The sequence below is a fragment of the Athene cunicularia genome (genome assembly GCF_003259725.1).
Source record: "Athene cunicularia isolate RWA chromosome 3 unlocalized genomic scaffold, athCun1 chr3_part1, whole genome shotgun sequence".
In the NCBI taxonomy this organism is placed as follows: Eukaryota; Metazoa; Chordata; class Aves; order Strigiformes; family Strigidae; genus Athene; species Athene cunicularia.
The window spans coordinates 80,153,143-80,178,715 of NW_020799097.1; the positions used below are offsets into that span (position 1 = coordinate 80,153,143).

The 25,573-nt window shown below is 38.6% G+C and overlaps 2 protein-coding genes across 3 annotated transcripts in view; one reads left to right on the forward strand and one right to left on the reverse strand.

Annotated features, from left to right (window-relative positions):
* The window catches only part of CCSAP (centriole, cilia and spindle associated protein), a 12,865-nt gene extending 2,950 nt beyond the window's left edge, over positions 1–9,915 (forward strand). Inside the window, exons 1-3 of one of the 2 annotated variants that reach the window (XM_026845582.1) lie at positions 4,207–5,034; positions 5,154–5,437; positions 7,091–9,915. In XM_026845582.1, the coding sequence (XP_026701383.1) occupies positions 4,968–5,034; positions 5,154–5,437; positions 7,091–7,264 (525 nt within the window). In that variant the 5' untranslated portion in view covers positions 4,207–4,967 and the 3' untranslated portion in view covers positions 7,265–9,915. Of the gene's footprint in view, positions 1–4,206; positions 5,035–5,153; positions 5,438–7,090 lie in introns of those variants that run through there. The other variant, XM_026845583.1, reaches the window with a different exon arrangement.
* A 4,410-nt stretch (positions 9,916–14,325) lies between these two features.
* On the reverse strand, positions 14,326–25,190 carry RAB4A (RAB4A, member RAS oncogene family). The gene is made up of 7 exons (XM_026845865.1): positions 25,129–25,190; positions 23,488–23,568; positions 21,355–21,417; positions 20,004–20,158; positions 18,992–19,087; positions 16,773–16,933; positions 14,326–15,465 (listed from the first exon to the last, which is right to left on the reverse strand). Coding segments are annotated over exons 2-6 (432 nt in total). The 5' UTR covers positions 23,490–23,568; positions 25,129–25,190; the 3' UTR covers positions 14,326–15,465; positions 16,773–16,817.
* Positions 25,191–25,573: the final 383 nt, after the last annotated feature.

Sequence of the window (25,573 nt, forward strand, 5' to 3'; positions counted from 1 at the left end):
TAGCTGGGGGGGGGGGGGGGCAGCAGAGAAGGCAGTGGTGTCAGTTTAGGTGTTTAATACTGTGATTTAAAGTTGGTCCAGTTTTGGGTATGTGGGGTTTTTTTGGAAACAAGCTTTGTTATCAAGCCAAGCCAGACATTGCTTTCAGAACTCTGCTGCAGATGAAGCTTGTGTGAATCTAATTGATGTGTTGCTGGTAGCTCCAATACTGCCTTATACAAGATCTGTCCAGAAGCAATGATGTGGTCTATTTCAGCTGTAGTATTTGCTTTCTACCCAGCTGTAGTCCATACCCACAACTGAGTATATGCCCTCTTCAAGAGGCTTTGGAGACCTGCCCTGTTAGGAGAGGTGGTTCTACTAAAGCAGGAAACTGAGTTCTACTCATGGCAGTTCAAGCATAAAGTGCTTCTCCTGAACCTGAGGTAGCACTGTGAGGAGCAGATATCTCTATATAGAGATAATCCTGTTTACCCTGAGGACCTGTGGGTCTAATCAGAAGGCTCTTGATACTTCTTGTAAGTCAGCAGGGCCTTTGAAATGGGAGTCCTGCCTGCCCCATAGAGCATGCAGTACTGTGGGAAGGAGAGAAGCTCCACTTGAGCTTTTCCTGCTTAAGCCCTGGAGGGGAGCAGTTACACAGGCTGGGCAATGCAGTAGGTTTAAGTGATCTCTGGGCAGGAGCTTTCAATAGCCATATTGGGTGGGCCTGGCAGCTTTGTTCTGCCTGCTAAGCGCTTAATCCCCTCCTGTTCAGTGTGCTTTGCTTAGCATCCATGATGCAGTTTTAAATGTTCCTAGCTTTTTCTCTCTCCTGACTAATCCCTGTAATGCTGCAGCCAGTCAGTTCTGAGTTTCCTGTGTCTGCTGGAGCTGATGCATGGCATGGGAAGGAGGAGATGGGTAGGTGTTGCTGGTGGTAGGGCTCCCTGAAGAGCTGGGTCTGACTCCTTCCCTGCTATCAACTGCTGCTTTTCTACCTTCCTGTGAAAAGCGGTGCCTAACAAAATAGCTTGGATATAAACTACAGCTTTAAATAAAAAGGCTTAAAATAACTGCTAAAAATCTGCCTTGTGCCTTCAACTGAGTTCTGTATAAATGCACTGTAGGACTGAATTAATTGAAATACCTGCTCTAATAGCAGGTGCTCATAAGGTGCCATAGTATGCTCTGGCATACAGCATTTACTGTAATACTGTGCACAGGACTCAGTGTGCCATTTACCCATATGCTTTTATTGCTATTTTGGGACAAGCTGGCTCAATCATTTATGCACCAGCTGGAAATATATCCTAGTGAGCAGCATCCCCAGGCATGGCTTTTGCCTTGAAGTAGTATCTTAAAGCTAGAGTATACATACAACTGAAGAGTCCCCACTCTCCTGTGTTTTGAAGTCTCTAAATGCAGCCTAGCTGCTCATGAACTCAGTGTTGTTCCATTTTCCTTTGTAGAGAATGAAGATGCCATTTTCCCATGAATGGAGGATGGAACAGCTTCCCAAAATAAAAGCACTCTGGTTTTAGAGTTGACAGCAATATGTCCCCCTTCAGTGTTTTTATTTTCTCAAAACAGTGCTTCCTTCTGATAATAGGCCTATCCAGTCCCTTCTTAGGAGTGGGCTGTGTAGAGATGTGTGGATACTGTTTTGAAAAGGGGATAGCTTTTGTGCTGCATGTTGCAGCTGTGATCAATGAGCTGCTTTGTTAGAGGTGAAGCTGTGTGTCCCAGAGCCCAAGACACTATGCAAAGCAGGTCTCTTGCCACATTGAGGTCACTGCTGCTTGCTTTTTATCCAGCCTTGGCCATAATGACTGCAACTATGTGCACCCAGTATTTAGATCCATGATATTCATCTGGTCTTTTTTCTCTCTCTCTCTCTCTCTCTCTCTCTCTCTCTCTCTCTCCTTTGGCCTTAACGAATTTTCTTGGTTGTTATGTGGGGATACTCAACTGAATTCTTAACAAATACAGCTCCGAATACATCAAACACTGATGGTCACTCTTAGCCAAATACTCAGGTGGACTGCAGTATCATCTGTAGCTGAATGCTGCACCTGCACAGCTTGGAAGAGGTGTATGTAGGCTAGCCTGAACAGGGCCCAGCACCAGGGTCTGTGTACTGGTTGGCAGCAAGTAGAAAACGTGCTGGCAAGACTAACAAGAGAGCATGAGGCTTGCCTTATGGGAATGCTGGGGCATGTGGCAAGACTTCATGTCTTTACATCACAAGTGCAAAGTGAGTACAAGAGTAAATGGATGCTTAACTGGTGTGCCAGGCAGGTAACTTTGATTTCATCAGAGTTGGATGGGATGCAGAAGCAATATTAAAGCAGTGTCAGATTGGGCATGTTCTTGCTTGCCTGGCTAAATCAGAGCCATTAGCAAGAATGACTGCTATTTTGTCACAGGACTGGCAAGCTTGCTTTTAATGAAGACACTTAGGTTAAATTTGTTCTAGTTGTTTGTGGTCAACCTCTCAACAAGTAAGCAAGCATTAAATGAGATGAAGTCCTACTCCAGTGGAGGAGTTCCCTCTGTACATACCACTCCAGTGTATGCTGGTGGTGACTGAAAGTGTGGAGACTTGGCACAGTGGTAGCTTGCAGCTGGTCCCTACCACAACCAGCAATAGATGGTGTGGCAGAAAACTTGCAAGTTCAGCATGTCTACGAGATTGAATATATATCACTGTGTGTGTCTAGCAGAAAGCAGTGTCTAACACTCAAAGGTGGACCCTTGAAGGGAATCACTTACTAGTGGATGACTGTGCTTTTAGGTTAATAAAAGGCTTTTGTTGCCTTTTACATAAAAGGCATGGTTGGTCTAAAAGTCAGAGACTTCAGATCACAATATCTTCTTGTGCCCACAGTGCTTAGGGGTCATGTTCCATGTCTGGCATATGTATCCAACCTGTTTACACTACTGCTGAAGTTTTGCAGGATGGAGAACTAAGACAGGGTTCTGTCTATTTACTTTTTTCTGAAGTTGTATTTCTTTTTTCACTAATGCAGTGTAAGCAGTATATTAGAATCATAGAATCACTTAGGCTGGAAAAGACCTTTAAGATCACTGAGTTCAACCATTAACCTAGTACTGCCAAGTCTACCCCTAAATCATGTCCCTAAGCACCACACCTACATGTCTTTTAAGTTATCTCCAGGGATGGTGACTCCACCACTTCCCTGGGCAGCCTGTTCCAATGCTTGTCAGACCTTTCAGTGAAGTTTTTCCTAATGTCCAATCTAAACCTCCCCTGGTGTAACCTAAGGCAGCTTCCTCTTATTGCTTGTTACTTGGGAGAACAGACTGATACCCACCTTGCTGTAACCTCCTTTCAGGTAGTTGTAGAGCAATAAGGTCTCCCCTCAGCCTCCTCTTCTCCAGACTAATCCTGGTTCCCTCAGCTGCTCCTCATAAGACTTGTGCTCTGGACTCTTCACCAGCTTTGTTGCCCTTCTTTGGACTTACTCCAGCACCTCAATATCTGTCTTGCAGTGAGGGGCTCAAAACTGAACACAGTATTCAAGGTGTGGCTTCACCGGTGCTCAATACAGGGGGGCCATCACTTTCCTTGTCCTGCTGGCCATGCTATTTCTGATACAAGCCAGGATGCTCTTGACCTTCTTGGCCACCTGGGCACAGTGCTGGTTCACATTCAGGTGACTGATGATCAACACCCCAGGTCCTTTTCTGCTGGACAGCTTTTCAGACACTCTTCCCCAGGCCTGTAGCATTGCTTTGGGTGGTTGTGACCCAAGTGCAGGACCTGACACTGAGCCTTGCTGAACCTCAAACAATTGGCCTTGGCCCATGGATCCAGCTTGTCCAGTTCCCTCTGTAGATCCTTCCTACCCTCAAGCTTATCAATGCTTCTGCCCAACTTGGTGTCATCTACAAACTTACTGGGGGTGCACTTGACACCCTCATCCAGCTTGTTGATAAAGATATTAGTTTAGATTAGTATTAACAGAATAGTTCAAGACCTTGTGTCACCAGTTTGTAACACCTTGCAGATCTCAAAGGTGGGAAAAATCTTTGGCCATTCTTTTCCAGTCAGTAACTGTTATCCATAGACATCTGCTTGACTGTATTTAATGATGTTGGAAAACAACTTGTTCAAAACAACTTACAACCTTATTGCAAGGCATGACTTTCTTACCAACCCTTCTCTTAGATTTATGAAGTATTGCACTGCTGAACCAGATATTGGCTTCCTTCATCTGAAGTCTAAGACCCAAATTTTTATATATAAGTTGTAGTATGCATGAAACATCAAGAACTACTAGCTGTGAGGCACCACAAAGGAAAACTAGTTCCTCCATAGCTCTATAATCAAGAAGACTGGATCTTATGGAGCAGTAGTTTCCATGTGTTTTTATTTAATGCCTTGCAGAATGCTGATTCAGCCTTCAGTGTTGATCTATATCTGCCAGTTAACAATGAAACAATTTAAATTCTCCCTCACAAACCCAACTCTACATACCCAATGCCTGGATGATAAATGCTGGACCCTTGTTATGGAAGGTTGAAAAAACATGGAAGTGGGGGGAGAAGAGCCTGTGGAGTGTGGTACTTTAAATGTAAAACACATCTCACAGAGCAGATACAAAGTGATAGACATCAACCTTGCTAAGTCTTTGCTTCCTACTCCCCTTTCTTCCATAAACAGAAAACCATAATCAAGATGTATAATCAGGGAGCTTAAAAATGAATCACTTTTTTTCTTTCAGTGGAAGCTTATAATAGGAGGGATTTAATATTGCAGATACTGTTATCAGACTTCATCTCTTGACTGGCTGGCAGCATCTACATAGCATTCCGCAGTCCATCTGTTTGCTGTCTGAAAGATGGAAGGATGAAACAGTGAAGACAGAAGATCACTGGAAACAGTCTTTAAAATACTGCCTGGAGCTATTGGTTATCTGTAGCCTCACTAGTGAAAGGCATGTTTAAATATGTGAAAGCTGATGTACAGAGAGGATGGGCTTGGAAATATTGTAGTCACTAAGGAAAGAATGAAGGCATTTAAACAAGGTATACATCTGTTGCTAAGGAAGTAATAACTTCTCCCATTTCTAAAAAAAGCAATGATGTATTAAGAGACATTAATATGTTGTCATTGAGAGCTTAAAGTCTAACTTTTTTTTCTTTAGAAAGAGAAAGAGAAGATCAAGAAAAGCAGCAGAGGGAAGAGCAAGAAAAAACTGTAGAACACACTTCTGTAAAGGAAGCAGACAAAACCAGCCGTACAGGACGACGTCCGAGTCGAAGTGCCTTGTCCAGTCGTAATGATCGAAGATCAGCCAAAAGTCCTCAAAAGACAGATGCACCAAAGGAGAATAAACATCCATTTGCTCTGTATGGGTGGGGTGAAAGGCAGACAGATACAGGAAGCCAGAAAACTCACAATGTCTGTGCTTCTGCTTCAGCAAACGAAGTAAGTAAAGCTTCTGGTTCATTGAAGGGCAGTGACTGGTTAGTGCCTGGATAAGTAGTATGTCTTGTATGTGGGTAAAACTTCTCAGGGATGCCTTTGAGTGCAGGGAGATTCTCGCAATAAATTCTAAAAAACAAATTCTAGCAATAAACCTGAAGAGGCTTGACATGTCCAAATCAAATATTTCTTACCTGTTGTTTTTGAAACCGTGTTTGACTTCCAAGTTCTGATCAAACCTTGGCTCTCTTTCTGGCTGTTACCGTTACCAGCAAAACTGGTAGTTAGCACCAGGCATCCCACAGCAGGCAGTTATATAAACACTGGGGTAGTGCTTGTGCTGTGTTACTTTTGCTTGGGCCCCTCCTAGGAGGTACGAATGGATTGCAGGGTTGATGTAAATATTAGGGAGATAACACAGATAAAATTCATATGGTCATGGACAGTACCAGAATTCTGCTGTAAGTGGGGTCCGCTTCCTGGTTTAGCATGAAACGCTAAGGTTGGAGTGTTAAAACAGATCCATTTCTTCCTTTTCTTTAACTCCCCTAGGCTGGTGAAGCATAATCATTAATGTATCCCTGCCAGTGTCTTGTCTTTATCTTACTGCTGATGTAGAGTCTGAATCTGTGACCCAGGATATCTGAGGATTAAGGTGGGTGGTATCCTTGATGTAGAAGATAGAGATGGCTTCTGATGGGCTGGTTTGGAAGGAGTTTGAAGCAGTCTTTTTCCCTCCTGGACAACCCTTTGAGGGAAATGAGGGACTCGGGCCTTGCAGCTCTTGACAGAAGCTGCCCATCCTGATAATGGACACTGTTACTGGGTTGCGGAGCTTTGCTCAGTGGTGGAATTTGACTGGTGCTTTAGGTTGAAGCCTAACAGAGGCAGATGTGTGACTTGAGCGGAAATACTTATACTTCTGAAGACTTATAACATTCCTTATGCTGGAAACATGGAACTCCTAAGATCAGGTCTTAAATCTGGAGTGAATGGACAGGACACTTCCGAAACACTTCCCATGATGCAGTCCCATAAGGATGTTTCTTTAAGTGGGAACTAACTGCTTTTACTGCCTGGCTTGGTCATTTTTCTTGAGTGTTTGAAAGGTGTTACTTTCCCCTGATTGAGTTGTAAATCTGGAGACAGAAGCAAGCAAACATAGGAGCTGGCTCTTAAGATTAAATTTTAGGGAAATATGATAACTTAATAATATAAAAATGTATGTAAGTGTGTCAAATTAAGTTCTTCAGTGCTTAGAAAGGAGTCTCTAGGGAATGGTCTGTTATGGCTTAGGTTTTAAGGGATGCTTGGGCATACTGAGGGATATTTAAGAATTTTAAATAGTAGAAATAGGAGAATCGAGACTTTCAGAGTATGTCAGAGTAAGACAAACATTTAACATTTTGGAATTGTTTAATAGTGTGAAGTGAGAATGTAATGCATAATAGAATTGGAAGTGTTTTTTATAAATGTCTGTGCTTCTCTTAGTGAAGAAAAATTTTCTTCTGTTAATTATCGAAGAAAATACAATCTTCCTAGCAAACCCTCTTTCTTCAGGATGGGGATTGAGACAAATACAAAGTGATTCTCAGCTTTCCTGGAAGGGGGTTCCTAGGCTGTTTTCCTGCTGTAATACTCACTCTGGTCTTTTAGATTCATGAATCTGCTCTGCGAGCAAAGAACAGGAGGCAAGTGGAGAAAAGGAAGCTTTCTCAGAGGCGAGTACGATCAGCGGAAGCGGAGAAAGCTTGGCGAATAAAGCCTTCCCCACCGGATAACCCTTGGATGACGGAATATATGAGATGCTACTCAGCAAGAGCTCGGTGAATTTGGATTCCCTTAGGCATCTTCAGAAGAAGTTATGCATATCAGGACACTGGTGCAAGGAACCAAACTATTTATGCAAGGTTTTTATAGGGAGTTTCCAGCTGTTAAAATATTTGTTACAATATTTTTATCTTGGCTACCTACCTCAGAGTGGGGTGTATCGTTGGAGCCATAACATTTGAAGAGGCTTTTAGATATAGCTACCCAAACTTCTAAACAATTCCCCTTGGGAATTTTTCTAATGCTTCAGTTGACTTTTGGGGGTGGGAGGGGGGAACCTTAGCATACAGGGAGTCAAAGCAAACACTTTTTTGATTGGTAACAAATAATCTGTTGTCCCTTATTTTAAAAACCCAAGTCATAGGGAGGTGGTGTTGGGGAAAGACTTGAAAGGTGTGATGGAGGTGCCTTTGCATTTATAGTACTATTTAATTTAATACTTCTACCAAAATAAGTATATTGACAGGCAACAGGAGAGCCAGTGGGTCTGGTAAACAGCACTAATAAAATGTAGATGCTTTAGGCAGGCAAATACCAAGTATTGTCTGTACATAGAAACTTTCAAAAAACCTTGTTTGATTAGTGAATCTGCTGATGCTATCTTTTATTCCTGTTTCTAAGGTCATTAGAATAAACTACTAATTTTCAGGGCAAGAAACAGCTACAGGATTTTTTTGCTGTTGCTGTGCCTGTTGTACCAAATAACTGATGTAGACAATCATCTGATAGCTCCTGCTCAAAAAGCAGTTGCTTACTCTATCAGTATCAAGTTGTGCCACTGTATTCAGCTCGTGGTCACCCTTACTCTGTGCTTAATCATGTAAATGCATTTACTGAAGTAGAGGGCTGGCTCCTGTCTAATGAAGTCTATTTTTAACAAGAATATCTATTATGCTCAGTGAGGCTCAGAGTGCAATATGCATTCGTTTGGTAGTATTGTACAAGTATACCGTTAAAAGTTTTAAACTTGAAAATCATGTTGATAAAGCTTGTAGATGAAGTTCTGAGAAGCTTTCTGCATCTCAAACTTGGTGCAGAACTCCTTTTCCTACAGGGAGGTGGGGGCTAGGGGAAGAAGGAAGGGTATGTACCCTTTAGTAAACAAAAACAATGGAGCTTAAACACTCTCACTTTGTAGGTTCTACTTCTACAGAGTGGGATAGTCATTGTTTGTGATATCCTTGATGTTGTGTTTTTTTCCCCTCAAGTTGCTGTAAATTTTTTCAGTTTGGTAATTAAGCTTTAGGCAGATTATTGCTGTAGTTGTGAGCTTCAAAGTTTTGTTCAGATGTGTTGTGTGTTATCTCTGTTTAATTGTTTTGAAGCTTGTCTGTTACAGACTGGACACTTTCTCACAGAAAGCACTTGCACTTCTGCAGCAGAAACCTGTACTAATCTTAGCTTGATTCCACAATCTCAGTGAGTAAGCAGGACTCTAGAATTACCATTGCAACAGTTACATGCTGAGTGGAAAGTGATTTTAAGTGTTACTGAAAGGAAGTAATCATGCAAAGGGAGCAAGCACTGCTGCCTCCTAGTGTTAATTACATTATATTGGTAAAGGTTTCATTACTCTTAAATCTAGTGTGTCCTAGAATCCATGAAATCATAATCTGATTTTTATCTGCCTTTTAAGCATATAGATATAAAAATACAGATAACTCTTGTTCAGGCTACCTGCTAGAGATCTTACAGCTTTTAAGTCTGGGAATGCAAAGTATGATGAAGTATGTTTTATACACAGCAAAATTACTGTATTCCATCTCTTAAGAAAACCACAGGGTAGAACTTCCTAAAACTTCAGAACAGTGCCCAAAACTGAGGCAAACTATTCCAGAGGATGCCTTTATATTCCATATGAGATTCTTTTAATTTCCTTTTACAGTTTTCCTCTTTAAATAGCTGTTGTAAATATGCTTATGTTGCTTTGATGCTGTTTCAATTCAGAAATCCACCCTAGCTTTGAACAGTGGTATCAAAGCACTAACTCAGTAGTGCTTAACAGCCTTATTCAATAAAATCTCTTGCCTGTCCCTGTTGCCCACAGGCTTTGCAGGCTTTACGTAACTGCAGCAGATGGACTGTTCCTGCAGTGCACTGTCACATTAAACAGTCTCCTTGATTGTGTAGGGCAGGACTCATCTTGCCATGCTTTCAGAATACAGCTTCTGCAGTTTGCTCTTTGCATGGAGAATGGAGGAGCCAAGATGACTGTGTGCCTGCCTTAAGTACCTATTTTTGGATAAGATGGATCTTTCATTAGATGTTGGTCTTTCAAGAATTCTAGAAGGCTTAAGTGCCTTCTGCCTTGGATACTGGGTACCAGACTTAAAACATCTCAAACAGGCTTGTTCAGGTGTTCTACAGAGCATGAGAGACTTCAGCACTGTCAAAGCTGCTGTGTACTGAGGAAATGATCTAGGTCTTATCCTTGTCTGGTCAAGAGCTGCTCCCCACCAAAACAATTTGCTAGAAGACAGTAGTGACACTAATCAGGTCATGTGAGTCACTGTCATGCTTTTTCAAATGGTCTGTAGCTAAAAATAATCCTGGGTGCTGTGCTGGTACTATCTTGGGTTAAGTGATGTAATGAAGTGAGGGATAAATTCTGCAAATCAGGTAGCCTTCCTGCATCTGGGCATTATTTGTGTTAAAAAAAAAAATTAAAAAAAAAAAAAAAAAAAAGCTAGTAGGTTTGCTTAGACTGTGAAATAGTATAGTTCTGATCACTGCAAATTTTAGATGCAAAATATTTTGGCATGTGCCAGGCTGAAGTCTGGAAAACTGTTATTTTAGCGTTGACATTAACAAATTAAAAGCCAATTGACTTAGCAGAGCTTTTCAAGTGTAAAAGCTTTAACTATATTCCATACATCTTAGAGGATGTGGCTGTTCTGCATCAAATTACTCACTAAAAAATGGAAAACCTAGTGAATGTCACAATTATCAATTAAGTTCTGAACTTTGTCTTGCATGGACTCTTGAATTCAGCCAAGTGATGAACACTTCTCATTCCTGTTTTAGAAGTAAAACATTGTTTGTAAGAACACAGTAAATACTCAGTTGTCCAAAGTCTTCATTAAAATAACTTATTCCTTTTTGTTTCTGAAAGTACTTAGCTAAGTGAAACAAGACTTTTACAATGTGTAATGCTGCCATTTAACTATAGTGTTGTGAAGACTAGTGTTTACAATGTAAAATGTTACAATGAAAACTACATAAGAATGTCCCTGTAAAATACAGTAGCATGCCTATTCAGTCACTGCTGTCAATATCTTTGCACAGACTTTTTCACTGGAAGCTGAGATAGTCAAGGTGATGGCTAAACTTAAGAGCTGAACTTAAACTGAGGGACAGACCTGAATTTTTGGTAAGAACTTTATCTGGGTAGCAAATGCACATTTTAATCAAATTTTTAACATGTAGGGAAGTATCTGTTCTCATTTTTTTTACGGTATAATGCAGTGCCACTGAACTCTAAAGGCCTCTCTGACTACTTTTTTACTGTGATAGGGACCAAAAGCTAGCAATCTGAGGGCCTTGTATGTGGTAACCTGGATCTTCCAGTTTATTTTCCAGCTCAGTGCACTCAGCAGCAAAGCCATATGGAGCCTGACTCAACACCTTGACAGTAGGCCCTAGAAAATTAGGGGTACAAGTAAATGGGAAGCTGCCTCAGCTATTGTTAGCACTGAATTCACTTTAAAAACAATAGGGAAATACCATCTAAGCTTGAAGCAATATGTGTTTTTTAAAGTTTTTAAACAGTATTTGTTTTTACTGCTTCTGTATTGTCTGTATTTAATAGTGTAGTGTCAACTTGTATATGTGAATAAAATGAGTGACACAATGTGCCTTGACTGCTTGTACTGTGTTTTTTGGGGTTTCAGGTTTTCAGCCTTCTACTTGTCCCATGTATTCTCTCTTGGAAAGTGACAGGCTGATGTAATGACTGGTGTTGAGTTAAAATGTGAAATTACCAGACAAGCTCAGCTCTCAGCTAGTCTCCTGTGTTCTTCTGTTACTCTCCCTCAGATTCTTAATACCCTGGCTTTTTCTACCACTAAGAAAAGAAAGAGCCTAAAATATGGCTAGCTACTGAAGCCTTTGGGAATCTTTAGAACTTTCAAAAAGGAGGGTAACATGGGGACAAAAGAGGAAGCTACATCACTAAGAACAATTGTGCCAAAAGGAAAAGTTAAGCTATTGAAGGATGGCTACATTTAAGTTCACTATGCTGCTGGTTCTCTAGTAAATGAAAGACTTGGTGTTTTTACTCTGGCTTTAGATTATTTCTAAAATATTTCTTGAGATTTGTATAGTGTTAATTCTTTTAGCATATAGAGTATCATGCTAATGAGTTAGACCAACATGTGTTTTTATAGCATTCATTTTGTAAGGACTTTTGAGCCATGAGGTACTTAATTGAACACAAAGCATGGTAAATTGACCAAGTAGTCTGGAGAAGCATCTTCCCCTGTACTTCAGCTTGTTTAAAGCATTAACTTCTAAAGCCAAATGCTTCAAGAGGCCTAAACAGATCTGCCCTACTTCTTAGTTCAGACAGAAGGAAGTGCTCCTTTGCAACCACAGGACACAATGTTCTTCTCTATCAGGCTGGCAGCAGCAGGGGTGGGGCCCTCCCAGGCCACAGGCAAAGCTGCCACCAGGGTGCAATAGGGGGAAATACACTGAAAAGCTCCAAAAGCAGCTGCTGCTTTCCCAGCCACATACTGACTGTTCAATGAATTTAGAAGTGGGTTTTTTTCCAAGATCAGCTAAGGCTTGTCACATTACAGACTTCACTCAACAGGCAAAACTGGCACAAGTAAATAGAATTTGCTATAAGAAAGCAAGCTTCTTTATTTGGTGCTAGATACAAGCATTAAATGAAATAGTATATGCCAACAGACTCATTAAAAGGTAAGACATAGGCTTTAATAAGACATTTAAATCTTTTAAAGGTCTGAATAGCTAAAGCTCCACATCCAATAAATCCTAGGATCTAGATACCTGGTATTATTTCATGTAAAACTCCAAGCCCTCTTGCTTTGGTAAAGTAAGAATTTTACACTAAAAGCATACATAATTGAACCTATTTATCACTTACTGTTTAGGTGAGCTAGGTTTGGTTTGCTGCATGAACTATAAAGCTAAAGCTTAAAATCTACTCCAGGGCTGTTATTGGCATGATATTTATTTTTAGAAATAAAAAACTCAGAGGAAAAATAGTAAACAATATAGCTTGCACTGGTGAGAGCTATTGCTTCCAACAGTATTTCCCTCAGGAGTTGGCATTTTAGAAAGTTTCTTTTTAAAATGTGAGATATGCAGCATAAAAGGTTGCAATACTACAAAATGTGCACATTAATCTGGTCAATGTGTATATAGTAAGAGTATACAGTAAAAAAATGGTAAAGACATGTCAAAACTCATTATAATGACACTATTCTTTCCTTCCAGGTAGGAAGGGGACAGCTTAAGACACTTGGTTACAGAAAGAAAAAAAACTGTGCTTACTGCTTCTTAACCACAGACACTTGACCAAAACAATTATAAGAATGAAATATACAAAAGAGGCCAGTCTTGTACATAAAGGGAAAAGGACAGGAAGAAGTGTAAGAAAATCCCTGCCAACCCCCTAAAATTTCTATTTAAAAGCAACAGAAAAAAAAAACAAACAGTCCCTACTCCTTTCAACTGCTACTGTAATAATGGAAAGAAGTTTTGATCCACCAGCCAACACCACTTCAACCATTGTAACAGTGACAGGAGAGAGACCTTTACCTTTGCTTGTGCTATGTCCCAGCTGGTAAGTGCATGCTCAGCTTTCACTTTTGTTCATGTACCAAGAAACCTGATTAGACTGTGGTAAGGGCAGGAATAGACTCCCCAATACCTCATCTTTTCAGAGCATTCCACAATTTGTTTGGCGTTTCAGAACCAACACCCTCCCTTCTCCAGCTCCAGCAGAAACATGACACATTCCAGTTAATAATACACCATTTAGACATGTTATAGAGAACAACCACATCCACCATCTCATTCAGAGGACTTGCTTCTGGGCATTGCTTCCAGTACTCAGGACTGGAAGCCAAGATAAACTGAGTGAGGATTAAGGCAGGTAAGTTTCTTTGGAGTTCTTGGATGTTCTGGTAAATACACAGTTAAGCAGCTTCAAAAATACTTTTATCAGGAAGAGTATACTCCTTGGAAATAATTGTTATCAGTTAAGTAACAAATCCAGTCCTAAATATAACAAGATATATAGGAGAGAGATGGAAAAGGCTTTAGACCCAACAGCCTTCTTAAAACTAAACTAAGGCTTTTTAAAGTATGAAGCAAACTTAATTCCTTTTAATTCAGAGACGACCTAAAGTATATAGTTTTCAGATAAGCATCCATTTGAACCAAAAATGTCAGGACAAAGGGAATAGTTTTAAACATATTTTAAATTTCATGAAAGATGGCATACCTCTGTGTAGCACTCTTGCTTTGCTCTTGTGCATTAACTGCCCTTTAAATTGCAGCATCAGTTCAGTTTTCTGGTTTTGTTTTTAAACATGCATGTGACAACCCTTAAATAGAAAAGATTCATTATATAGAAAACAATAAAGCATGTTAGACCTTGGAATTTTAATACTGGGTTCTGATCAAATTGATTATTTTGTGTTAATTTGTGCTTCCAAGGAGACATTCCATTTCTAGTTCTAGAAGTAACCAAGTAAAAATGTCACTGATTTCCTTCAGTGCAAGTGAAATTGCCCCCTGATTTGGTTGAATTCAGCTACCTACAGAAACACAAGCTTAGTGCTGCAGCTCCTTATGTGGCAAAACAAAAGCCACAGATCTCTTACCTGATCAGCTATCATGGCACACTAAAGTACTTGTGGTTTGGTCCTCCCTCTTGGACTCTCTGCTAATCTCCTGTCTCTAGTTGAGGAATGAGGACAGGATTCCTAATCTCTTGCCCTAAAAAAAAAAAGATCAGTACCAAGACAAATTCTCCTTGCTGAGTTTCACAGGAAGAATGAACTATCTAAGTAGTATGCTTGTGTTTCTCCTTCAATCACATGAGTCTCTTGGGGGCAATGTGGACAGCTTTACATATAGTACACTCACATGAAGTTCAAAGGTAGAGCTCCAGCAAGACAGACTGCAAGTACCTAATTTTAAAATGCAAGTTCTTAATTGTACTTTAAGAGAATGAAATTGGTATTTTAATTTTCATACATTCAGGATACTTCAGAACCACCCATCTGGGTTTCTCAGCAGGTATGCTTCAACAGAGATCGTTTCCACAGCTGACTGATTGCTCTGTTTGTGGCAGAAGGTTAGGAGAGCTCCTACTGTGATAATTCTCCATAAGCCCATGCCCCTGCCCTAGAATTACAACACACACAGAAGATGCACAGTTCTGTTCACACAAACATTTCACTTTCATGATGCCAGTGCTATACAAAACATCAGGACCAAGAAAAAAAATCCAAGACAGTCAACAGCCACTTGACAGAATTAAGTATTTCTTCTAAAGTTTTGAAGTTTGGTAAAAGAGCTTCAGAAGTTATTTAAGAACTGTGATAAAATAGGATATGTGAACATCAATAAAAATTACGTTTTCCAACTTGACATACTAGTAAACATCAGTATGGGCCCTAACCATATGTTGAGAATCCGTCATGTCAACAGCCCGTTAGAATGTGGCAAACTAAGTAGGAAAAAATAAAACAACCGCCACTCACTGACAGTGCCAGTGGTTTTATAATTCAGCTCATAAATATAAACTATTGTGCAACAAACAAACATGACAAAGCCTACCTCTGTTAAATTTGTTTATATGATAAAAAAATAAAATATTAAACTGCTTGTAGTGCAACATTCTATCAGCATACATAAGTATACCATGCTTTGTAAATTTACTGTTACATTATTTACAGTATATAGCAATGCTTTAAACTAGGCAAAAGAACAAAAATAGGAAATGGAAAATGTTTACATACAGGTATGAGTCTTAACACTGTCCACCAAATTATTGAGTTCACTTTGCAGACTTGTGTGTCATGTGAACATTCCTGCCCCACACCACAGCAGCCACCTTTCTGTCAGTGTTCTGCTCTGTTTGTAGATAGCGGAAAGATGTTTTTAAAAACTGCATAGCCTTCAAGCTTTTCTGTTTCTCCAAACACCATTTGCTAGGACAGCTGTAAAATACACAAGAACTCCATCAATTATCTACATCCGATCAATCTGAAAACTCAACTCCTGAAATAATATCAGTAAATACTCACTCCTGCAGAGCCATACCAAAGCTGAACTTAATTAATGCCCTTTCCAGCAGCCTCTTAGTTGAAAGAGATTTTACAGGAGGAAAGTAAGGGAGGACAGCAGTTCAAGGATTCCTATCCATTATTTAAAATTCTGAGTTTTAACTGGGACCTAAGCTCCCACAATACAGAATAAAATATGAGAACAGACATTTGTGTGCTGCCTTATTTAATGTTCTGTAAAGCTTCTGTTGGTGTACACCACTCAAACTGATAAAGAATACGCTAAAAGTGATGCAGCAACTATGCCTGCAGTATTTGTTTAATTTGATATCACTGTCGTCATATTAGTAAAATAAGGATTAATTATATCAGAATAATTAACTACACAGGGAGAAAGGACTGTCCTATGAGCCACTTACTGCATGGAGTTAGGTAAAATCCATAACTATTGAGAGGTGTCTTAAGGACAACTGTTTATAAGAAAGACTAACCACCAAGCTATTCTTACGAGCAGGTTTTGTGACTTCTATGTCTCTTCCTCTACCACTGCTAAAGGGAAAAATATGTTCCTCACTTTCTCTGAAGAATGTCTTTGGAAAACTTTCAGAAGACTGCACACCTATGCCATAGGCTGCAACAGCCCTAGACAAGCTACTTTAGATGACAACACTGCTCAAGCAACAAATACTGTAATTCTCTTGTTTACATTTCTGCTCATAGCAGACAGGAATCAGAATGACTTCAGGTTGCTTTTATGTAGGAAAAAGAAAAGCCAGTTGAAGTTTGAAATCCATTATTACCTTTAATTTTTAAATCTCGATATTTAAACTTTGTATTTTCAGAAAAGACTATATAATAGCTTTGGACAAGATCCTGCACCATATATTTTGTGAATTCTCATTTCTAGTAATATTTTTCCATGATACAACAGAAATTATTCACATTCTCTACAGGGCATTAGATAACTATTAGGGCTATAATGCATTTCAGGAACACAGAATGTTAAAATGTTTTCTACAGTGTTACTCAGATCTAGATATAGCTCAGTAAGAGCACTAGTCTTGCTTTAGTGGGCAGATAGTAGAAGAAAAATCAAAGTATAAAAAAATAATCCTTTCTGCTGTGAATTATTTCACTAGATTGTGTTACTTTACAGGCTAACTAAAAAAGCCAAGCACTTGATACAGCACATATATGAGATAAGGTAATTTACCCAACACCTGAGATTTTTCTAATCTTACCTTTTGTATCTAAAGCAAGTATTTGGGATTTCCTGTTTTGTTTCTTTAACACCCACATTCTTGAGCACTTTGTGCTTGTGCTCTACGTGGTGATCTCAGCTGTCTCAAGGCAGCATCTCCATACTGAATACCTGAACCCATTCTTTCTGGATCCAATTCTCCTGATGAGAAACACAGTGGTCAAGATGATGGATCACATACAAATAATACATTCCAATTTAACTGACAACATTAGATAAAAATGCATTCTGCTCTAGTTATGGAGAGATTTATTGTAATTCTGTTTTCTTTTGGGCGATTCCAAACCTGTATCATTTCCTCCTGTAATTTCAACCATGTGTCCTTAACCATAATTGGAATAATCTCCCCAGGGAGGTGGTGAATTCCCCAACACTGGACACTATTAAGATTCAGCTGGACAGAGTGCCAGGCCATCTTGTCTAGACTTTTGCCAGGAAAGGTTGGACCAGGTGATCCTTAAGGTCCCTTCCAACCTGGTGTTCTATGATCCTATGATAATGACAAAGCAGTTTGTCTCCGAGTTAAGCTGCAATAATAAATGTATTTGCACTAACTTCTTCTAACAAATGAAATGTCCAAAATGTTTTCTGCAAACACTGTTAAAAACCACCTGCTTTCAGAGACTAATATGGAAATAAAGTAGTACTGCAGACACCAAGCCAGACAAAACTGATCAATCCGACAGTAGGATTCCATAAAGTACTGGCCCCAGAGAAAATTATCTCAACCTTCTCTACTTCTGGTATCCATTTCTGCCTACTCCATATCTTACATCTTCAGAAATGTTCTTAGGGCTGTATGGTAGACTGTCCAAGGTTAGAAACATATAGTCTAAAAAAAAAAACCAAAGCCAACAAAACCCAACAAAACCAAAGCAAATAATCCCTCTGAATAACTGACATCACATATTCAGGTTCACTGCACACACGTGAGCCCTTTCTAAGTTAGCAGATGACACCACGTTGAGGGGACCAGTTGATAACTCAAGGGTAGGGCTGCCACTCAGAAAAGACCCTGGCTGAGCTAGAGGAACAGGCCAGCAGAAACCTCATAAAATTCAGCAACTACACTTGCAGAGCTCTGCACCTGTGATGGAACAAGCTCAAGCACTGGGGAGTGACCAGGCAGATAGCAGCAATGGGTTAGCACTGGGACGCATTGCCCAGAAGGGCTATGGAATCTCCACTCCTGGAGCATCTCAAAATGTGCCTCAACAAACCCAGGCAACTTGCTCTCTCTTTGAACATTCTTTAAACAGGAGGCTGGACTAGAGCCCTCCACAGGTTCTTTCCGGTCTCAATTTCTCCATGTTTCAATGCATGTGTGCTGGCACAAAGAAAACATGAGAAGCATTCAGAAAACAGGACTTACTTTTGTTGTGATAATGCCTCTTTAGATCAATCTTGGAACTACTGTACCATGAGAAACTAGCTATACTTTGCATTTTTGTTTGTTTGTTGTTTGTTTAAAAATGAAAGCTGCTGTTTGGCAGTGATTTGATGCAGTAATCAGGAAATTCCTATGAAAATACCATATTCTTTTCATCTAAGAATATGTGTTTGGCATTCAAAATATGTAACTGGAGTCTGACACAGACTTTTCAATATTGCCAATACTTAAAACTTTGAATGACACCTAACACTTAGGAGCCTGTCTCTGATAGAAATCTGCCCACTTGCACTGAGAAGCTTCTGGTATATTTCTAAATCTGCAAAAGTAAAAATGGTTTGAGGCAAGAAGGTCACTTCTGAGAAACACAGTTGCTAGGAAACATCCCTGAAATTTTCAGTATTACTGTTCAGATTCTCTTGAGTGTATTTCCTGCTACATGTGAGAAGCAGAATTAAAAGTTATGCCTGCCCTGATACTAGGTTTTTATTCTGCATTGCTAAAACTGTCTAATGTCAGGCTTGATGTTTGTAGGGACATAGCAAGCCACTGACTGCACAGCCTACACTCAGAGCTGACTTTAAGGTAAACACTGTGTAAAAACATCCATAATTCACACCACCACCCCCTTTTAGATATACATTTCTATTAAAACATATGGGAAGCAGCTATAAACCAAATGTGTTAACAATGAGATTTTGGTTCTTTGGGTTAATTACATTAGACAACTTTGAATGACAGTATTTCCACATGTACTTGCAGTTTTCAAGGGAAAAAGAGACATTGAAATAATATAAATCTCAATTTACCTGATTCAATTTTATTGAGTATTTTTCTTGCACACTGTACAAAGGCCTCTTCAACATTTTCCCCTGTTAGTGCACTTGTTTCCAAGAACATCAGCTCTGCATTTGACACCAGAAAAACAATCTCAAAACAAGTCTGGAATATCTGAATCAAAGCATGAAAGCTAGGAACAATGAATTTAAATTTTCTTAAAAATTATTGTAAAATAGTACAGTCCGGAAAAAATTAGCTTTTGACAGCAAAATCACAAAAAACTCCATCTGAAATTTATACGTAAACCCTAAAAAGTTAGAATCCAAAGATAACAACCTGGGCTGTACATGCAAATTAGCAAATGAAACTAAAGAACTTCATATAATTTCACATTAATAGAAATTTATATGCAAAAAGACAGCCAGTAGCCACAGTTAATAGAAAAGGCTATTCATAATTGATTTATAAAAGAAAAAAAAACATATTTTACTGATGGCAGGACTGCAGCACAGAAGCTCAGACCGAGACTGGCTTTAGCCATCACAGAAATGTGTCCTCAGGCTGGAAATTCTGAACACTACAGACCAGGTAATAGTCCTCTGAGATCCATGAACTCAGTTTCCCATGAGTGAAACTCCTTGCTTCCAACTGCAGCACACTCCATCCAACCTCGTCTATGATCTACAGAATTTTTAAGATGCTGAAAACTAGGAAATTCTGCTCTTCATTTTCTCCTCAGCCCTCTGGAGGCAAGGCAATACCTGAAGTTGTACTACGTTCCCCAGGGAATCTATATCCACATAGAAGCTTTTCTCTGAGTACCAGCTGTGACTGGAAGAATCACTGGTAATGAGACTTAAATAGTACATGTAGTTTTTCACTGCAGGCACTGTTCTTTCTCTATGCCTCATGTACTGACAGAACTCCCTCTTCTGTAGGTATTTGACAAGGTACAGTGGGCAAAGTACTCCCTAACTGCATAAAAATTAAATCAAGTATTAAGCATCTTTGAATGCTACATGAAGATTTTGTGCAACTTACCATTTTCTTGTGCAAACCGGGATGCTTCTAAAAAAGTAACTTCACGATCAGCATCAAGATCCTTTTTGTTTCCACATAGTATTATCACAATATTTTGACTCGCTAACATTCTAGCATCCGTCAACCAATTAGTAAGCGCATTGTAGGTTTCCCGGCTATGTAGAAAATGACATCCTTTATTAGAATATACCCATTTCTCTTGAACAGATCACTGAACTAAAACTCAGAAGACAAATCTGTATTTGTGGCAAGCCACAAATCCCTGCTAGTCAAGTAAGTCACCTACATACCTCCATATGCCAGCCATGAACTGGGAAGAGTATCAAGTTCTTTCATGAAACTATTTAAAAGCTTAAAGTTTTTTAAAAGCAAATTAAATCAGCCACAATATATAAATACACACTGTGCTTAAATACCCTGTTAACGTGAAAAGTTAAAATTTTAAGCACTAATCTATTTTCAGCCTTTCATGCGTGAAATTTTGGGATAACCTACTGTTTAACATGGAATTCAAGCGATACTGAAGTGGGACTGTATGAATTTACTACACTTGTGTAGAATTGTGTGCCTGAATTTTCACATTTGTGCCAAGACCAATAATATCACAGGCAGTTCCCTTGCATACACCATTAGTCCTTGTAGTGGTGGTCAGAGATAAAGCCTTCAAGCAGTAAGACTGACAGATGAGTCCAACTGACATTAAGCACAAAACCCACAGATTTCAAAGACTGCTCAGAGGAGAACAGTCTGCTCACAGGACAAAAAGCAACAGATCGAGTGAATCATTATTAACCAATACAAAACTTATCTAACAAGTATCAGTCAATGGTGGCCACGAAAAAATGTGGGAATGTGTATGGTAAGGTATTCTATTAGCTGCCTATAATATTAAAATATTAAAAGATGCAAAGATAAACAGAATTTTGGGCTACAGTTAAGGAACATGTAGGTAGAGCCAGTTTCTCCAGAGGATGACATGTTATACCAGCATACTAACATGCAGTTTCCACAAATAGGGATGTATCACCTTGGTTAGTCTGCTCTTAGTTTCTGTTGCAAGGCTTCCTGAGCCAGTGGTTGCATGGAGCCCACCATGATTAGAGCAGCTGCTGGTGGGCCAGTTCCCATGTATGTGTCTAAACCTTTGAGACCGTTTAAATTTATGACATTCACAACAGCTCATGTACACAAGTTCCAAAACTTAAATATGCACTAAACCAGAAGTACTTTTTATATCTGTTTTCTTTCCTTCCTGCCCATTCTCTGTTTGATTCTTCCCCAGGTACCTAAGCCTCTTTCTGCATTAATTGTATCTGTAGTCTATAAGCAAAAGAGTTGCTAGTTTTCTTACCTGGTTATATCATAGACAAGCAAAGCACCTGCAGCTCCTCTATAGTAACTCCTTGTTACAGACCTGAAATAGAATTACAGATGTACATTTCTGTAGTATCTTCATTGTTTCAAATCTGGGTTAATATAGTGTAATTTATATTATGGAACAGAATATTCATTTACATATTTAAAATGTGGGTTTTAGATAACATTATCAGCTATACAGCAGAAGATTATTTACAACTAGACTTTTGATGAAGCACTTCCATGAAATGTAGCTGTAAAGGGATTCTCAAAGTCTATTATGACCTGCATACTGCTGAAGCTACACATATTATCATACTATATGGCCTGTTACAGAACTGGAAGCTGATGGTGGTATCTGTGGCATGAAAAGAACATAATTAATTTATGTTTGAACTCTCAGCAGTGAGCAGAGAATGAGCAAAGTAGCTGTAATTGAACAATTTAAGACTCCTTAAGTTCAAGAGGAGGAGGCAAGGAAAGCAAAACAAAGCATCCTTTAAAAGACAGGGGAAAAAAGCAAAAAAACCTGCTAAGTATTCAGAGGTGTGATCAGCCTTAAAAAGAAAAGAAATAGGTTATAAAAAGCAACAGGAAAAAAGGACCCGCAAGTCTGTGAACACTTTGAACTTTAAAGAGCAGGATTTGCACAAGCCTCTGAAAGTAGAGAGCCTCTAAATTCCTCAGAATCCCAGGATATCTGGCCAACACACTGAAGAGATCTCATTAATGGAGACACACAATTTCCCTGACCAAGAAACTATGCCTACTTATAAGCAAGGATAAATAATACCCAACAAGCACAGCAACAATTTAATAACAAATACTTAATAAAATTATTTAAAAGGGTACCTGAATCTCTCTTGTCCTGCTGTATCCCATATCTGCAATTTTACATATTTACCACCAACATTTATGATTTTTGAACCAAATTCCACTCCTATAGTATGATTTGAGTCGTCTTTGACTACAAAAAACAAATAAAACTAGACTTAGAGAATAGATCGAATAATTAGTTTTTACATAATCCATTTTAAGTATAATCAAAACTCCTCAGCATTCAAATTACAAACTACTTCCTGAACCATCAAATTCAGTGCCACTCATAAGTCTACTGCAACCATGTAGAAATAAAAATTCTTACAATTTTTGAACAGCTTATTCAATTCAAAATAATGACTAGAAAGGCCTGCCTTAACCAAATCATTCCCAGTTCACATTAATAAACAGCAAGATAACTTTTGTACATTTTTTTTTCCAACTGTGTTTTCTAATACTTCAATGAAATTTAAAATTAAAATTAATGGAAAAGCAGAATACAAGAAGACAGTCTTGCCCATAAATAAGCAAGAGCTACTTCTTTAAAGGATGAAGTTAAGATACTTGCTCTATGTACACTGTTGATAACACAGATTCTCAGCAACATGCAACTGCCCATACTAGAAGCAAAGTCATGGTTCAAGCTCAGTCATAAAACCATGCCATGTTTCATTACACATTCTTATCCTAGAGCTATTCCTCAGGAGATACGGTGAATTACCATTTGATTGAGAAAGATGTCACCTTAGATTTACAAATGTTTCTAAATGCATATTATTTTTGTTTAATCATGAAACTAAATGCACTACTCAACAGGAAATTTTCTATCATCTGTTCATCTCTAAATAACATTTAGACAGTGGAGTCTCTACCAGTATTTATCATAGAACACAGTCCTTAAAGAACAAAGAATGTCTATTTATTTAGCTTTCTAAATCTGCTCAAGCAATTCAACTTTTCTTTCATCTGCTCAGTATTTTTTCTAAAAGATCCAAGTCTCTGCTGTATGTCTTTATAGCTGCAAGATAAGTCTCACAAAAAGTAAGTTTATATTTTTATCAACATGCTGCTATATTTATTTGAGAGTAACAGAGAATACTACTCAATATCAGGCTTTTGATTAGAGGCAAACAGTGAACAATAAAGATTTACAGCATGGTTCTGAACATAATTCTCAGTCAAAATCATCATCTATACAAATAAGAGTATTACTGGAACTTCCATACAAAGAAGAGATAATCATGTAGGCAGAGCCTTTGTCTGTGGCACAAAGCAATGGAGAATACTTACTGTGCTCACGCATACTTACATTTCTTTTCAATAAATTGGTGTAGTAAACAGGATTTTCCAGTTCCAGCATTTCCTATGACCAAGAACTTAAACAGGAAATCTGAAGATTGAAAGACAAAAAATAAAGCTAAATTTTAGTACGCAGTCACATTTTTGTCACAAGACCAAGTACACAAGCCAGTTACTCTCTAGTAGCCATTATTTCAAAGAGAAGGGAATAGATGACAAAATTAGCAGAATAACAATAAATCTGAAGAATAACCAGTGTATTCAACAGTGATGTTACAAAGAGCTAAGAAAGCTACTTGGTATGGAGATACAAGAATGACGAGATGGAAACAGCTGAATTTGAATTCAGTTAAATTAGACTGAATTACAGGTATATGGTTGACTTGTATTTCAGCAACTATTTTTAAGGGTATGTAAGCTACTAATTATAGTCAGTACAAATGCTCTAAATAATGATGATGTCCCTTAAAAATCTGGGTTTGTACTTTTAAAACTTTTGTATTTTTTTTATTTTCATCACATAATTTCAACTTCTCTATATTAACTGCTTAATACTCCTTCATTTTAATACTTGTAAAGCTGAAACAACTTCAATATATTTCTACAGAATTTATGGGAAAGAAGTGATTTTTATCCTGGGATGCCTGCTTTCACAATTCCTCCGCATGGTAAATTACGATATAGGTACTTCTGGTAGTTATTTATGAGCCATTTACATCAGTAACACATGTATTCAAGATTTATGGTCCATTTGCCTTGTTTTAACAGTTGCATATAGTGCTTTAATACTACCTCCCCAGCTCTGATTTCAGTTTGGCTGAAGACTGAGGAAAGCTTCCTCATCTTACCACACTCAAACATATACACTGATAAACTGTCACTAGAAAGCTTACAATTGCTTCCCCCAATATATAGCCACTAAGGCAACCTTAACAGTTCCTGCAAGATTCAGTACTTATTTTTCTACCAGCAGCAGGTTTTTTTACAGTCATTTTTACAACTTTACTGCACAGTTTCTCTTATAAACATAGCAGGTCTCCAGAAGACATCAGGTAAACATGCAAAGAAAAGGATCGTTTGCATTATCAACAAAAATAAAAACATAACATGAATTTAATTAACAGTGTTCAGAGCTGTTCAGAGGGTTACACAGATATTGGCCCAGGGGATGTCAGAATAAACCCGTTAGGCTATCCTAAGCAAGTCAAAGCAATGATACATTACCCTACCAGAACCCTGTTTAAGTCTTTAGTTTTACAGATTTAATTTAACATGCGCACAAATCTACGTGCTCATTCCATATCATGCAGCAATTGTTATTTGTTATGGTACATTATAAACACCCCTTAGCAATGGTAAAAGCAACAAGCAAGTTTCTCATATGGTAAGAAAACTCCCACTGCTGAAAATTCAATAGCAAAACAGAGGGCTAGGAGTCCTGGGAATGTTGTCTTTACTTGCCTTCCAAACATTATTCCTATTTAAAGTGAGGTCGTGTTTTACCAAGGATTTTTCTTTTTTTTTTTTTTTTTTTTACATTTTACCTTGACATGATTTGTTTCATTTCAAATGTTATAACAGGCTTGATATAAATTCTATATTCTACCCTTCTAAGAATTGCTGATTCTTGCTCACAAATATGACCACTTACATGCTCAAGACATTCTGTTCCAAACTCCTCTCATTCTTCACGCCCCCACCCAGCTGCTCATGCTTTCTGGATGAAAAAAATAGTTACAAAAAGGATTTTGATTCAGGTCATGAAATCGTGTGTTATCTCCTGTAAAGAAGTGTCCTTCGTGTCATCTCAACTGCAAAACACACTGAAGCTGAGAATGCTTCATTCTATTAAATCTTCACTGTTAGTATGAAACCTAACATATAGCCCCAAAGTGTTAGGTTAAGAAAATATTAATCTCTGAAAGAATGAAGTTTCTCTTTTTATGGACCAAATATCACTAGTTAGCTGCCTTGTGTACCTTTTGTATATTTAAACTACCGTGGGTGTGTGTAATCTCACTGGTTTTACCACTTTCAGAGAGTTCCTCAAAATGGGAGATGTTCTGAGACAGTCAGGATTAAAATAATCTGTTTCT

Excerpts from the sequence above, each read along its gene's own strand:
- RAB4A (XM_026845865.1), bottom strand. Across the intron at positions 19,088-20,003 it reads CCGGTTTGCACAAGAAAATG|AGCTGATGTTCTTGGAAACA; the intron begins GTAAGTTGCACA and ends TGTCAAATGCAG. Across the intron at positions 16,934-18,991 it reads ACTCAATAAAATTGAATCAG|GAGAATTGGATCCAGAAAGA; the intron begins GTAAATTGAGAT and ends GTTTCTCATCAG.